Source organism: Amphibalanus amphitrite, unplaced genomic scaffold, assembly GCF_019059575.1.
Source record: "Amphibalanus amphitrite isolate SeventyFive unplaced genomic scaffold, NRLGWU_Aamphi_draft 000397F_arrow, whole genome shotgun sequence".
NCBI classification, from domain to species: domain Eukaryota; kingdom Metazoa; phylum Arthropoda; class Thecostraca; order Balanomorpha; family Balanidae; genus Amphibalanus; species Amphibalanus amphitrite.
Window position 1 is genome coordinate 277,599 of NW_024881891.1, and position 15,455 is coordinate 293,053.

The following is a 15,455-nucleotide window of genomic DNA, read 5'->3' on the forward strand; positions in this document are numbered from 1 at the left end:
ACAGCAGGGCACATGTCAGGGAACCGGACAGGGCACAGAGCAGGGACGCAGTGGGTCAAATCAGCAGGGGCTACGTCCCACCGCGAGGGGGCTGCGTCGCAGAATGGGACGCAGTAAGTGCCTTAAAATATGCCCTGCTCGAAATTCAAAAGAAGTTAATAGTTTTTCGAAAGTTGGTTTGATTGCGTATTTTTTTTTCAAATGAATCACCCCAAAAATATCATTTTCAAAGAACCCTTTGTGGCTTTATTTCCAATCGAGTAGGTGATATGGTAGCATTTTTCCTCTCTGCTCTCGACCTTGAAAACAGCTGATTCTAACCGGTGATTCATGTTGTGGACCAAGTTGTGAACCGTCGTGTTGAACCGTTGTTTTATTGTGTGAATAAAGTGGGTACTGGGTCGACCCCCCCCCCCCTGGGTAGACATGCCCTGCCAAATATTTTATGGCTAATTTTAATTTATCTCATTCGTTTCAATCTCATTTATTCTTGTCTGGAAATTGGAATCGATTACCGGGGGCGTTCGTGACACGTTGAGCAGCCCAGTATCGATGTGGAGATTTTCGATCTCCCGTTCTGATGATCAGGGTTGGTTTTAGATTCTAAAATATGGATGTATTCTAGCAGGAACCTCAATAACTGGGGTGAAGGGAAGGATGTACCTATGGGCCGGGGGCTGTAAATTTGTCACATGGACATGCCATTCTTGTGTGTGGAATGAACAGGATCCGGGTGCCGACTGGATTGTCAAAGTTCAGTTCGATTTTAGCTGAAGCTGCTAAAATCAAATTGTTGGGACTGTATGTATAACAGTATAATGGTCAGAACTCAGAATCTGACTTTGATAGGTGTTAGCATCCATAGCTCTACTAAGTTACTAACTTCTGAATTAAAGGGGTATAAAGTCCTAGGACCTAGAACATACCTTGTAGTTCTCATGAAATATAATTTTGACTCTCTGAGGCCATTTCACACAATTTTCATTTTTCAGCCTGATGTTCACATGGCAAAATGAGTAAAATTGCACCAAGCTGCTATAGTCCAAATGAAGAAGACCTTTGGATTGAGCTGTCACAGTACCTTGATCTACCACCCGCTCTTCAGGTACAGCTTGACAGTTTTATTTATGGCTAGGCCTCCTTCTGAAGTGAAATGTTGGCTGGCTTACATCTCAGAGCATTTATTCTGGGAAATGTCACCATGCTGGTTGCTGATATTGTAGCATGTGTTATGTGTGTTAATTCCAAGTGCTGCTGGTCACCTCCAGTTCTTCTCTTCATGTCAGATATTTTTGTTGCTAGGGGCATGATTGACCAATGACCATTGCATTTGGCCAGCCCTAATGCCCAACAAAGAAACAAAGAAACATAATTTGTTTACTTTGTGGGCATGGCTGACATTCCTAGATGCTACTCTGCATGGCTCACACTCCTTGGTGGGTATATTTCGGCAGGAATCTTCTGACAGCCCTCTCAGCAAGCATGGCCGGCAGCATACGGCTGCTCTCGCTGTGCTCCGCAGAGCACTCGAGGATGGCCCACCTGCTGCGGCTGCTGCTGCCAGTGCTGCATGTGATTCGGCCACGCTGCGGAGTCTGCTGACCGCCGCCCTGCGGCGGGCTGCTCCTGTGCGTGCTGCCCTCCTCCTGCCTCTGTGGCCGGTCGGGGACAGTGACGGGCCGGAGACGGCGGCGCTGCGCCGGCCGCCGCCCGGCGCTGCCGGTCTGTGCGCGGCGGCAGTGTCCGCGTCGGCCTGTGACCGGCTGGCCGAGTGGGGGCGGGCGGCACTGACCGCCGGCCGCTGCCGGCCCTCTCTGGAGACGGCGCTCCTCTGCGGCCAACCGGCGGACGGCGACACCCTCCTCCGACTCCTGGTCAGTGTCATACGGGCAAATGGGCATCGTAGCTGGTCAGTATGAGAAAGTGGGCTTCGACAGGCGACATCTCGAGCATCATTTCTCGAGCATCATGTTACTCTCCATACCTACTGTTACTGTTCCTTGACGCGTCGCATCGTTTCTCGACGAATCATAATGCGACGAGTCGTGATAAAATATCCGTCGCTTTCAAGACACCCTGTATAATGTACGCCTACTAGTTTATGCGTATCGACATGACAAACACAACGGCATTACAGTTATAGCTTTTCAAGCATTTTGTCAAAATTATTCACCAAAAAAAAAAGCCTGGGATTTGGGCCATTGACACAGTTATTGGTTGGCTGACCGCCAGTTCAAACGGACCCCTACGGTTTTTCGCAAATAACTCGCGCAAAAAGCGGCCGATCACGACCAAACTTTCAGTAGCCTCGATTTGATCAATTTTACACTTACCATGAAAATTGCATGACCCAGACCCAAATGACCTTTGACCTGTGACCTGTTTCTCGAGATAATGTTTGGCCGGAATCGCGATTCGGCTTATGTCGGATCACATTATCCGCGCGTTTACAGTCTTGTTGCTCATGCATTATGGTGGCTGTCAATGTCACTTGAAGGTCAGGTCAAGGTCATTGACCTTTGATGACCTTGGCTCACTTTTTCGAGTTTTACATGTTTTAGGTTAGTTTTTGGAGCCGATTTCGAATTAACAACCATTTGAACGTGTCAGAAGAAGTGGACCTGACCTGACCCGACCTGGCCTAAATGCATGAACGCGTCACCTTTGGTAAAACTAACATGAAATTCGGGATCAGCACCCCGAAAACCCCTTGCCAACTTCACTTTACGAAGTTCTAACAGGTCCCGATTTTCCCGACTTTTGGGTCATTGACCTTACCTGGAAGGTCAACCAATGACCTAGGACCTGAACCCTCGCCCGTATTGGGGGGGGGGGGGGTCGAATGGATCCCTCCTCGGTTTTTCGGTAATACCTCTCGTAAAAAGCGGTCGATCGCGACGAAACTTTCAGTATCCTCGCGTTTATCAATTTTAACACGTACCCAGAAAATTTCATGACCCTGACCCAACTGACCTTTGACCTGTGACCTGCTTTTCGAGATCATGTTTGGCCGGAATCGCGATTCGGTGTATGTCGGCTCGCATTAGCCGCGCGTTTGCAGTCTTTTCGTGGTTTTAGGCGTTCAAACATGTGATTTGATGTTGCTCCCATGCATTAGGATAGGATGGGTGTCAAGCTCACCTGAAGGTCAGGTCAGGTCATTGACCTTTGATGACCTCGATTCACGTTTTTTAGTTTTACATGTACTAGGTCAGTTTTGGAGCTGAATTCGAATTTAGCAACCAGTTGAACATTTACGAAGTAGTTTTGGTGCCTCCGTAACATGTTACGAAGCTGTCAGAGGCGGTTGACACGTACCTACTACGAATGCCTAACCGTCACGACCCCTACTGGTTGACCTGACCTGGCCTGACCCGACCTGGCCTAAATGCATGAAGACATCATCGGTGATCAAAACTAACATGATATTCGTGATCAGTACCCCGAAAAACATCAAAACCTCATAGCAGCCACACTTTAGGACGTTCTAACAGGTCCCGATTTTCCCGACTTTTGGGTCATAGACCTGACCTGGAAGGTCAACCAATAACCTAGGACCTTAAACTTGGGTAGCATCGGCTTCCTCTCGTCACGGGCAGCACGCTCGTTTTTTTTCCGCGAAGCTCTAGCTCGATCAGGGGCGAAACGGCAAAGGGAGGGGTCCAATTCGGACCCCCCCCCCCTCATACGTTCGCGGCTGGAAATATACCAATAAGGACGAAGGTTAAAATTGGGTATCATCGGCTTCCTCTCATAAAGAGCATCACGCTCGTATTTTTCGCGAAGCTCTAGCTCGATCAGGGGCCGAATGGCAAGGGGATTGGTCCCTCCAAAGTACCCTTCCATACGTTCGCGGTTGGCAAAACACCAATATGGGCGCCGGACCTATTGGTTTTCTACATACGCGCCGGCCGGGGGGGGGGGGCGGGTACAACTCCCCCTCGCCGTTTCGCCCCTGGTGGAGCTAGCACGTCGCGGAAAAAACGAGAGTGTGCGCCGTTACGAGACGCAGAGATTCATACCCAATTTTAAGGTCCTAGGTCAATCGGTGACCTCTAAGGTCAGGTCAAGTGCTCCAAGGTACGGTTCAGTTTTTGGTGAATAACTTCACACAAAAACGGCCGCAGAGCCGCGATATTGGCACCACCGTGTTCGCTTCGCTCAGGCGCGTCGAATCATATACTTTTTGTTTGGGTGAGGTCAACTTAGGGTGTTGACCTCAGGTCACGGTCAGGTCAGCGCCCCCAGGTCACGAAGTTGGTCGAAGGTCATGTCGCATATCATTCGATTCGGCAGGTCTTCCTGAGTCCTTTGGCTGCTTTCCCGACTCGCTACTCGCTAGCTCAATTTGATCGTGAGTTATTGAAGAAAAACTAATGTGACCTTGATGCATTGCAAAAGTGACGCATCAAACCTTGCAAGGAGTGCATAAAATCATGATTCTGTGTGCTTGAGCTAGTTGAAGATCGTTCCCGGCCCCAGAATAGCAGTTTTCATTTTTCGCATTGACTTATAATGGTGAGGTCACGAAAATGACCCAACATCATATGACCCTTAGGGAAAATCTGAGATGTACAAGTTATGAAACTAATAATGGATACTAGATCCTGCAAGTTTCATTTCCCTGTCAAAGCTCCTCTGGCAGTGAGGGCGTTGCGAAGTTGCGACATCTGAAGACCGTGCAGAGGTTCACTTATGACGTCATAGGTCAGTGACCTGACCTGACCCGAAAATGCGGTTGGTGTCAAAAGATCCGGCTTGAATCAAAGGTCAGGTATGCCAAGTTTCAGCTCTCTATTGCCAGCGTGTTCGGAGCTATCGCGGAAAAACCCCTTGGGGGGGGGGCACCCGCCCCCCCCCCCTCGGCCGGCGAGGGTTAAAAATCAATGCTACCTTATCGTCATGAAAAGGCGAACAGGCTCATATTCTTTTCGCTATCGGATCTGCCATAGGGTAAAACTCTTATGCTATGGCTGCTGCTCGGCTTTGACTCTATGTGTACTGGATACTGCACAGTGCACATTATTATGCTGCTGGAGTCGGCACCCAATGTAGTGTATTCTGTTGAGGGTGTTCCCCACAGTTCGGTGTTGTTTAACTGCGCCGTGCCGTTTGTTTACAGGACTGCTGTGTGACGGACCTGTCCCGCTGGTTCGGCGATGGGTTGCCGCTGCGGCCGCTGCTGCCGCTGGCTGCCTCACGCGCCTGGAGCGCCGGCCGGGTCCCGGAGGCCGCCGCCGCCAGCGCCCTCTGCCGAAGGCGACAGGTGCGTATTGCGCTGCCTGCCGCACCCTATAGTGGAACCGAGAACCCTCGCCATGCGTAATTCGGAGCTCAGAATGCCGTGTGCGGTATAATATCGGCCGTATGTGCGCCGATCATTAGCTATTTTCATCGCCTGTTGTCTGTCCGACTATCGACATTAGTAAAGTTCGTTTTTTTTTTTCGAAACCGGTTTATAGCATCAGCGGAGCATATCACATGTCGGAAAGTAAAACAAACTAAAAGTGTCGACGTATAGCCTACTAGTGTATTGCTTGTCATGTGTTTGTCGCAGCAGTTCTGTAGTGACCATGCTACTCGCCCAGTTAGCGACGTTAGCTGACCCTCTGCTCGGGCTGTGTGCCGCCGTCAGGAGTCTGTGAGCGGCGATCCGCTGGTGCGCCGCTGGTGCCAGCTGCTGGCCAGCCGCGGCGCGCTGGTCCAGCTGTGTCTGCAGCGCGCTGTGCTGACCGACGCCCAGCAGTCTGCGCTGGTGCAGGTGGGTCCAGCAGCAGCCCGTCGAATCGGCTGGTTAAACAGCGCAGCTCAGCAGCTGACCACATGCTTCCCTTTCAATAGTTTGATATAGTATCTGCCCCTGTCCTTCCTCCCCGTCCCCCCCCGCCCCAGGTCAGCACTTGGCAGGTATTTTAAGACGACGCATATTGAGGGTAAGTGCATACTGGGCTCGGTAAGTGCATACTGGGTATTTATGCCTGCCAGTTTTGGCGCGACAAGTTCCAATTCAATTTTAGTGCGTGCTTTTTTTCGGCAGCTTTGAGTGGTAGTGTTTTCCTGATTTCTGGATTACGAATTGAATTGACCAAACAAAAGCACTACATAACTACATTACATGACGCACAACCGAAAAGCGAGTTTCACCGGAAGAAATGACATTGAGAAATAACGTCCAATTAGTACAATAATACGTAATATTTGGGAGAATTGGGTGGAACATTGGCACGAAATCATCAAGACTCGAGTAGTTTGTCCTCTTCGTAAGTGGTGTGAGATCGAACGCCGTCTTTTCCAACGTTGGAACCGTCAGCCAGCCTCTGAGTGCACAATCACCCGAGAGGCGGGAGCCATAATAGGGCATTACGTCGGTGAATCACAGCGAGTGGGAAGGACGGCGCGCCCGCCGCCGGGCGACCGTCGGTGGCGAGTGAGTGACGTCAACCAGGGTGACGTCACTGGCCGGGAAAGGGCCGAGCGCCGCCGCTTGGCCCGGTGCCAACAGCGCACGCTCCAGTCGGGCGGTAAGGTGGGCTGTCGTCTGTTGGTGCAGCACGGACGCGGGGATGTGTGCTGTGTGAATCGTGTGCGGTCGGACGGATTCTGTGGCGTGGCCGTGCTGCGTGCTGTCACTGCCGGTGTTTTGCGGCGATATCCGTCCCGTGTCGGGGTCAGTTCCGGATGCAGCGGCTCGAACGGGTTCAGTGGTGAGACCGCTCCACGCACCGTGTCTGTTTTGGCGGTGACTCTCTCCCGTGGCGCGGTCGACTCCGGCTGCAGCGACTCGGCCCGCGGTGCGATGGCGCACCGTTGCTGCGGCTGGCTGGACCTGCGGCGCGGCGCCGTCGCTATCGGCGTGTTCTACGTGTGCTACCTGCTGCTGGTGGCGTTGACGCTGGCCGTGCTGGCTGGCGTGCTGGCCGCCGAGGCGCCGCTGGCCGGCCGGCTGGGACTGGCGGCCGGCGGCGCGCTGCTGCTGGCGCTGCTGGCCGGCGGTCTGCTGCTGGGCGCCGCGCGCCGCCGCCGGCCGCTGCTGCTGCTCTGGCTGCTGACGTACGGCGCCGTCCTGCTGACGCTGACGGTCGGCGTGTTCGGGCTGGCTATAGCCGCCGAGACCGGCCATCGGACATTCCTGACCGAGTTCTGTGAGTCGCGGCCGGCCGGCCGGTGCTCGTTCCGCCTGTTCCACTACCTTCTACTGCTGTTCGCCATTGAGTGGTACTGGTGGGCGGTGGTGCTGCTGCGCTACAGACAGCTTGGCCGAGAAGAATGCGCCCAACACTCAGAGACACCGCTGGGGGTGCCGGTGCGCGGGGCACACAGCGGCCAGCGGTACCACGTACCCGTCACATACTGCGGGGACGGCGGACTGCTGAAACCGCCGGCGGACAGCGGCGACCACCGGCCGGCCGCCGTCAGTACTGGGCCTTCAACGGCAGCCGACCTCGGCAGGCCGCCGGTGGTGGTGCACGGGTGGTAGATGCGAGATAATGCCACCATTTCCTACCGTAGAAACCCGGCCATCGGCTGTCGAGAGTGCTCGGGCGACGTGCTGGGACTTTGGTATCGAATGCTCCGAGTGTAAAGTGTCCTGGAATTGTCTGCGCCCCGCGGAGACTGCGCAGGGGCTACGGAGCCTGTGATGTGGTCCGTACTAGAGGTGATAGAGTCTGTGCTGGCAGCTTAAAAGCAATGCTGACAGCTAGTGATGACCAAGTGAAATGTATGGCGGTGCTGATGGAAGCGGCTAGTGTCTGCGCGGCTGGCCTACTTGGCAACTGACCTATCGGATGTAATTTATAATTAACGTTCACTCTAACATAAGTGGTTTGTGCGATTATAGGCAGCCGACCTCAGTCGAATGAAGCTTGTCTTAACGTGGAATGTCAAGTTGTACTTTCTACTGAGCGGTGTTGCGCTTCCAATTAGTTGATTGTCAGTTGTGTTCTTGTTTTGTTCCGTCCGGTCGGTCGCAGCCCTGGGCTTGAGCCCACCCGTGGCGTTGCCCAAGTATCTGGACGAGCCGGCTCGAGCTCTCAATTGACACCGTTTATTTCTTTTATGCTTGACTTGCACTGAATCTCATTAATCGCGGCATGGGGAAACTGAGCTATATTTTTCTATTTTACTAGTAACAAAGGTCATACGCCTTTTGCTGTCGACTGCATGACCCACTGTAGTGTTAGCTGTGATCTTGTGATTTTGTGCTTTAACTTTGTAACGCTTTCCACTACAAATATCGTGGCTTCCATTGCTGACTTCAATTGATTTGCCTTGTTTATTTACCTTCATTGGACTGTGATAATCGTGCTCATATGGCTCATGCGATTTCCGTTGTAACTAGTAGGTAACCATGGCACAATAATGTATTCCGAAAATAAAATGATATTTCGACTGTTTGCTTGTGTCCGCCACAACCAAAAAGCCCGGATCGGGACTCGGAAATCAAATTTGTAAATAAATAAAACGTTTCGAGGCAATGGAATATTTTTTTTTTACATCGAGTAGCACTTTTATCACTTTGATTTATCTTCAGCTTGATGAACACTCCTACATTTGGATTCCATTTGGAATCCAACAATTTTTATGGGAGTAAAATTTAGTCTGAATTCAAAAAGCTTGTGTCGTGTAGGTCACCTTAGGCCCGTGGCACAGAAGTTCCTTAGCAATGATACCGTGGTAACCACTAGGACGTGGCCTTTTGACGGGGCCACCAGACCTCGCCCTCGCCCGGCTTACGAATCTTAGAACTAGTCACCGGTTGATGACTTCACGATCCCGTTTGTGTCTCTCCCTAGTCGTGGGCTGTCAGTCTCTCTGTGGATAGCTCCCATATATTTATTTAGCTCCGCGGCTCGATCAGCATGCTCCTCCTCTGCTACCAAGTTTTTTTGGCGTGTACTTGCACTGGGTGACAAGGGGAGGTCACTGCTTACATGGTTCATGAATGAATTCTGATCTGTGACAAATTGTTCTCTCGTGGACTTGCAGGCTGGGGTACCTACTGTGGGATATTTAACAAACCGCTGCTCATGGGTTGGATTATGACAAGCCCGTGCCCGCGATTTGGGTCATGTTACAGGCTATTTTCCCGCGATTTGGGTTAGTTGACAATTCGCTTCCCGCCAGTCAGGATTTATCGTCTCTCGCTCCGCGGTCGACAGGTCGGCGGTGGTGACTCGGCCCTGCTGCTGCTCTTTGTGAGCTGTCCCGGCCCTGGGCTACATTACTGAATAATGGCCGTCTGTGCGGGCTGGGTTATTTGACAGACCGTCCTCGTACTCGGCAGGTCAGCGGCGGTGGCTCGGCGCTGCTGCTACTCTCTGTCGGCTGCCCCGGCCCCGGGCTACATTACTAACCGTCCTCCCGGGCTGGGTTATATGTCGCCAGGTCAGCGGCGGTGGCTCGGCGCTGCTGCTGCTCTCCGTCGGCTGCCCCGGCCCCGGGTGAGGTCACTGACCATGTCTCATGGGCTGGGTTATACGTCGGCAGGTCAGCGGTGGTGGCTCGGCGCTGCTGCTACTCTCTGTCGGCTGTCCCGGCCCCGGGTTCCCGCCGCCAGACGCCGACCGACTCATCACACAACACTGTCTTCACACAGGTGAGATAAAACATTGTCTTGTCTTTACAAAAGTGAGGCATGGAGCTTTGATTGCCCACTGATCCTGTGTTGCAGTAGCTAACTCTGACAGCGTTACAGTATTGAGTGTTGGGTGTGGGTTTCACGGGCTATGTGTTGCGGATTTATATAAGCCTGTTTGCCACAGTATCTGACGCATTTGTCGATGTGTTACAGACCCCGCTGCGCTGGAGTCTGACCGGCAGCTGCTGCTGGCATTCCGCTCGCTGTCTGACCTGCTCACTGGCCTGGCGGCGCTGGCAGAGGCAGAAAACACGTCCCGCCGATGCCAAAGTGAGTGTGACAAACTAGGACATACCAGTTTTAGTGCAGCTCCGGTCTAATGGTGGCGCCTCTGATCTGTCATGTTAGTGACCAGTCTGTAGCATGTGCGCGCTAACGGTCTGTACAATGTAACGTCCTGGATTTGCCGGATGCTGACGTTACTGTACCTCCACCGGCAGATGTCCGTCGTCAGTCCGACCCGGCCCCCGCACAGGTGAGGGAGCACGCCCCAGTCGGGGAGATGCGATCTGCGAGTTCACGGATATTAGTGCTGATTGCTACAGCTTGTCCCATGCTGACCCATTTTGTAGGAATGGATAGGATCGTTTTACGTTTAGGAACATAAAGTATTGGTTCACAAGCTGTTTCACCGCTTTTGTAACGATTTATGCCAACGAAACTAGAACTTGAGCTCGACGAACGATGCGTATTGTGAAGACAATTTGTTAGTTCTGTTCTGTCCATTAGCTTTTAGACACTCAAAACCCCATTATACGGTATATTAGTCCGGCCACAAAACAACGCCATTACCATGTATCGCCCTCAGTCCTACTGTTTTTGTTTCACCTCCACAGCCGTGGTGGGAGCCTCAGAAGCGGGCGGACCGGCAGCCCCCGCCGGATCCGATACAGTTCGACACTCTACTGGCACAGCTCAACACGGCGCTGCAGCAGCTCAAACCGCTCTTCAGGTACACACTTCATGCCAATCTGCACTCCAACGTATTTTGTTTTATCGGGGCGTGTGTGTCTCACGACCATTTATTATGTAATTGTCATTTTTGTGGAAAATTTTAGCACAGTGGATATTGTTGGTATAGTAGCTGCTGGAGACGTTATGCTGCGTGTTGGTTTGTTGGTAGGTAGTACGTCCTGCTGGTGGTGTTTTGTTGAGTATTGTCAGGCCTTATCAGTTTTGAATGTGTAATGCTGGTTGCTGGCAGGCTGCAGCTGCTGGAGGCGCTCTACTGCGTGCTGTTTCTGAGCGCCTCGGACACCGACCGGTCCAGTGCGGACGACCAGCCGAGCCCACCCAGTCCCAGCGGCGGGGGCGGAGCGGCGGGCGCCCTCGGCCTCCCCTGCGGCGGGGCGCGCCCGCTGCTGACGCTCGCAGCCCAGACGGCACTGTCTCAGCTGCTGACGGAGCGGCTGACCGAGCTGACTGACTCTCTGCTGACGGAGGAACGGGACGGAGCGCGGCTGAGGCGGCGGCGGGACCGGTAGGTGGAGCTGAGAGGGTTGGCTGGGTTGGTAACGGACAACAGCTTAGTTTGTACATTTCTTCCATTTCTTCATGAGTGTAGGTCTTGCACGCCTGATTCATCTGGAGGCAACTCATTGTACAACTGGGTAACGTGCTAACTAGCTCTGTTCCTTAGTGTGTGTGTGTATCCGAAGGTTGGGACTTTTCAATTAGATAATCACTGTCCCGACTCTGTCGCCTCTGTCCGGCAGCGCGCTATCTCTGGTGGAGTGCCACCGTCGCCGGCTGACGGCCGTCGAGCCGTTCACGGCCGACTGGCCGCTGTCCGCGCTACTGAGAGCCCCGCCCGACACGCTGCTGGCCATGTGCTGGTCGCGCGGCTGGCTGCGGCACGCCGCGCTGCTGACTCAGGTGAGACATCCTCCATAATTGCTAACTCCGGTTAACACTACCACAGAATGTCGTTTTGTGCTGGAAGTAGTATTAATATAGGGACACGAAGAACACAGACGGCAAAGACACATGGCAACTCGCCTGACCTTGTCACAGACTAGGCTATTACAGATTAATACGTATGCCGGCAACTGTTCGAGCCATTTGCGCCGGTTTGGTTAACGACTCTACATTTACCTGCGGTACTATAAACAAACCTGTCAACGTGAAGCTGAGTACCGTGCAGCATAACAGCATACACTGTCAGATAATCACTCTGCCGACGGCCCCTGCATCCTCCACAGATTCTCTTTTAGTTTACTACGCTAGATTGTACCTTGTCTTTTAGACCACAACCTTCGTCAATCTCGTCCACTGTTCCCTGACCTAGAGTGAAGTCAACGAATCGAACCGCCCTTACTGGTCCAAAGTGACAACACTATCTGCTGGCTGCACCGTTCACTTGAAGTCCATGATGGCGTCGACTAGGTCCTGGAAGGCGTCCGTTTCCTCCGTGCTGGGGACGTACATCTCCATGGTGCCGTCTTTGTAGAGCCGCAGGCCGGGCATGGCGCGGTTGATAAGGTCACAGATCTGCTCCCGTAGCCGGGACGGGTTGCACCAGGCACACGGACAAAACTGGCAGACGTTGCACGCGCCTGGGGAGGGGATGAGAGGGGTGGTCACTTTGTTGTTGGGTCATGTTTTAGGCGTCTTAATGCCTGAATATGTTTCAATGGAAAGATTATTACGCATACCATATGGCATAAAACACACATTCCGAAACGAAACGTGTCATTCAGTCGGGTTGCCGCTTTGCAAATGTACAGATTTCGTCTCTCCATATCGCCTGCAGTTTACCTTTCCTATCTGTACCACCGCGCATAAATAAACATGCACGCATGCATTCGAATGTCAGAAAACTCGATATACTCATCGCACACGGATATCCGAACACAGAAATGCTCCTGGCACCCGCACACCCCATCCCTTATAGTTACCGCAGAGGAGCCAGGCGACGACCATGACGGCCAGCACGGTGAACACGGGCCCGAGCACGGCCTTGAGCAGCAGCTTCAGACCGGCCCAGTCACCCTCCCCGAACGCCAGCAGTACGGCCGCGCAGCCGGCCCGGCCCACCAGCGTGCCGTAGCTGTCAGCCGAAGCGTTGTAGTTGCGGTCGCAGTGAGGTTTCAGCTGCACCCACTGGCTCCAGAGGATAGCTGCCAGACGCCGACCGGCCTCGGTGCGGTTCGGAGCGTACTCGGCGAATCTGTCGAAGGAGGAGGGAATGATGCTGAAGGATGGAAGGAAGGGTGCACCCTTTTCATTGCTGGAAGGATGACTAGGGTCTGAGTCGGATGCTGACATGTCGTCAGTGGCCGTTGGTCACAAACCTGTTTTTGGGCCATTAGCAGTTGATTATAGACCGGAACCAGCGGCTCACCTCTGCAGCATGATGCCGCCGTTTGGGTTCAGCGTGGATCCCGGCGTGGTGCTCTGCTCTGTGGTGGTCGGCGTCTCGGTCCCGTTAGTCGCCGCTGTCTGCTCGGTGGTGGGCGGCTCGTGAAAGTACTCGTACTGCCACTGGTAGTAGTCGTACACGTAGTCTCCGGTGACCTCTGCGCGCTCTGTCATCTCTGTGGAGCCGCGCAGCGCCGCCTCGGTGGTCGGCCGCCTCCAGTGGACGGTCGGGCTGGCCGTGGAGGCCGGTGTGCTGGACGGCGGCTGCTCGGTCGGCAGCAGCTGGCGTCGCAGCTGGTCCAGCCGCGCGGCAGCGTCGGCCGTGGCCTTGCTGAGGTCCACGCCCGCTGAGGTGAGGTTTCTCAGCACGCCCAGGCCGACCCGGCGCAGCAGGGAGCCCCGCCGCCGCCGCGGGCCCGCCCGGCCGGCTAGCGTGTGGTGGCGGCGGCGGCGACGAGTGCCGCCCCGCCGGTGACGGCTGCCGTCCGGAGGGGACAGCCGGTACCCGCCCAGCCAGCGGCGGCGTCTGCCCGAGCTGGCTATCAGCGCCAGTGACCTGCGCACCCTCCGGGACCTCCGGTACGGAGCGGAGGGACCGGGATTGTTGGAGGTCCACCACCGACTGAGGAGGCGCTCCGCTCCGCCGGTGGGTGTCCCGGTGTTGGATGGGTGGCTCCGTCCATCGGTGCCGTGATCCCTAAAACCACCCACAAAGGACTGTTACACTTGGAGGAGATCCATTGTATTCATACATATTTTGTTTTACCAGGACAACGCAGAAGTACGAACACAAGTCGGTAGAAAGCAACATTTATCATCACTGAGGAACTTAAGCACTATGAAATACAATGAAGAATGGACACTAGACGCTAACAAAACAGCGAGCAGCTCACCAAGGCTCTCTAATAACTGGTTTAACGTTTCACGGGGCACGGTGACTAGCTCACATCAGGGACACTCACAGATAGATCGACGAGGAGAGCTCCACAAACAGGTTAAACGCACACTGGCACACGGCGCCCTGCTCACCTAAGGGATGTGTCACTGGCGGGATCACTGGACGGCAGGCTCGGACTGATCCGGGGCTCTTGGTCGATGTTCTGATCACTGGGGTAGGCGAAAGCATCATCACTTTGATCAGACAGCTTCCACTGTTCATTTTGATCAGCAGCCACTGGATTCTCGTGCATTGGAATGGGGTCCAGAGCATTATCTGCACTGGACTGTCGATGGTCATGTTCACGGGAGTCGTCGCTTTGATCGCTAGGGTCCCGATCACCGCTCTCACTTGGATGCTGATCGTTAGTCTCACTCGCCTCTTCATCGCCATGTTCATCTGACCCCGAATCATCGGTATTGCTGCCACCATGTTCCTTGCTCAGTTCGGGAAAGAACAGATCAGCAATGGTCTGATAAACGTGCATCCAGTCGAACGGGCGAACAAAGTTCCCACTAGATTCGCTTCCAGTCCACTGCTCCACAAGACCCCGCAGCAGGCCGTCCCAGCTCCACGGCTGTTCCTCGCCGTCACCGTCGGTGAAGTCGTCAAAGGCCGGCGCGCTGTCGGCGATCCACCGGCCGACGGCGGTCCAGTTGATGCCGATGTTACCGACGATGGCGTCCTCCGCAGCGCCGCCGCCGGGCCGGTGGTCGGTGGTGAACCGGAGCACTGCCTCCCCGACCGGCCCGGCGCCCAGCCAGTCCCGCAGCGGGCCCAGGTCCAGGTGACGACGCACCCGCCGCCGACCGGCCGTCCCCCGCTCCTCCAGGAACTGCTCCATCAGACCCCAGAACACCCCGGCGGCGCGGCGCTCGTCCGCCTGATCAGCGGCCGTGCGGACGGAGCCAGGAGGCGCCGTCACCCGCCGCCACAGCGTCTCGAACGCCTGCCGCGCGGCGCGGCGGACGGACGCCGGCTCAGAGCCACCGACCTCGGTCAGTCGCCGGCGGAGCTCGGTACCGCCGTCCAACAGCGCGCCGAAGAAACGGCTCAGGGTGCGCACGGCGTCTGTGTCGGCGGCGGCCTCAGCAGCCGTTGGAGGTGGTAGTGGGTGGAGAAGCGGACCATCCGGGCTCTGGCCGGGGTCGGGGGACAGATTCGGTCCAGCTGGGTCGGGCTCTTCAGCCGGGTATGAGTCATCGGTGTCTGAAGCTGTAGTTGAGTTGCCGCCTGTTGCAAATGATGAAAAATTCGTCTTGACACTGCTCGAATCTGACGGATGTTCTCTCGCGTTAGGACTTTGAGTGCTGTTCGACACTACCCCGTCGCCGCTGTCTCTAGCCTCAGCAGTACCGTCCCCATCCCGATGGTCTCCGGTGCTGTTATGGGCCGCCGCTGCCGTGTCATTGTCTCCTTCACCCCTCTCTAGTTCCACCGGCGCCACCAGGGAGACCATGAGTTTTACCAGGCCGCGGTAGCCGTGCAGCAGACCGGCCACCGCTCCGCGGAACTGCT

General features: G+C 54.7%; 2 protein-coding genes across 2 annotated transcripts; one reads left to right on the forward strand and one right to left on the reverse strand.

Moving 5' to 3' along the window:
* The first annotated feature begins 359 nt into the window (after nt 1-359).
* Nucleotides 360-11,853, forward strand: LOC122390491. The gene is made up of 11 exons (XM_043383500.1): nt 360-1,105; nt 1,455-1,874; nt 5,123-5,266; nt 5,636-5,761; nt 9,490-9,598; nt 9,794-9,910; nt 10,081-10,115; nt 10,477-10,592; nt 10,845-11,120; nt 11,356-11,515; nt 11,842-11,853. Exons 1-11 carry the CDS (start codon nt 1,013-1,015, stop codon nt 11,851-11,853), a joined length of 1,608 nt encoding a protein of 535 aa, XP_043239435.1. The 5' UTR covers nt 360-1,012.
* A 103-nt stretch (nt 11,854-11,956) lies between these two features.
* On the reverse strand, nt 11,957-14,190 carry LOC122390492. The gene is made up of 4 exons (XM_043383502.1): nt 14,030-14,190; nt 12,984-13,361; nt 12,538-12,809; nt 11,957-12,195 (listed from the first exon to the last, which is right to left on the reverse strand). Exons 1-4 carry the CDS (start codon nt 14,188-14,190, stop codon nt 11,996-11,998), a joined length of 1,011 nt encoding a protein of 336 aa, XP_043239437.1. The 3' UTR covers nt 11,957-11,995.
* Between the last annotated feature and the right edge of the window lie 1,265 nt (nt 14,191-15,455).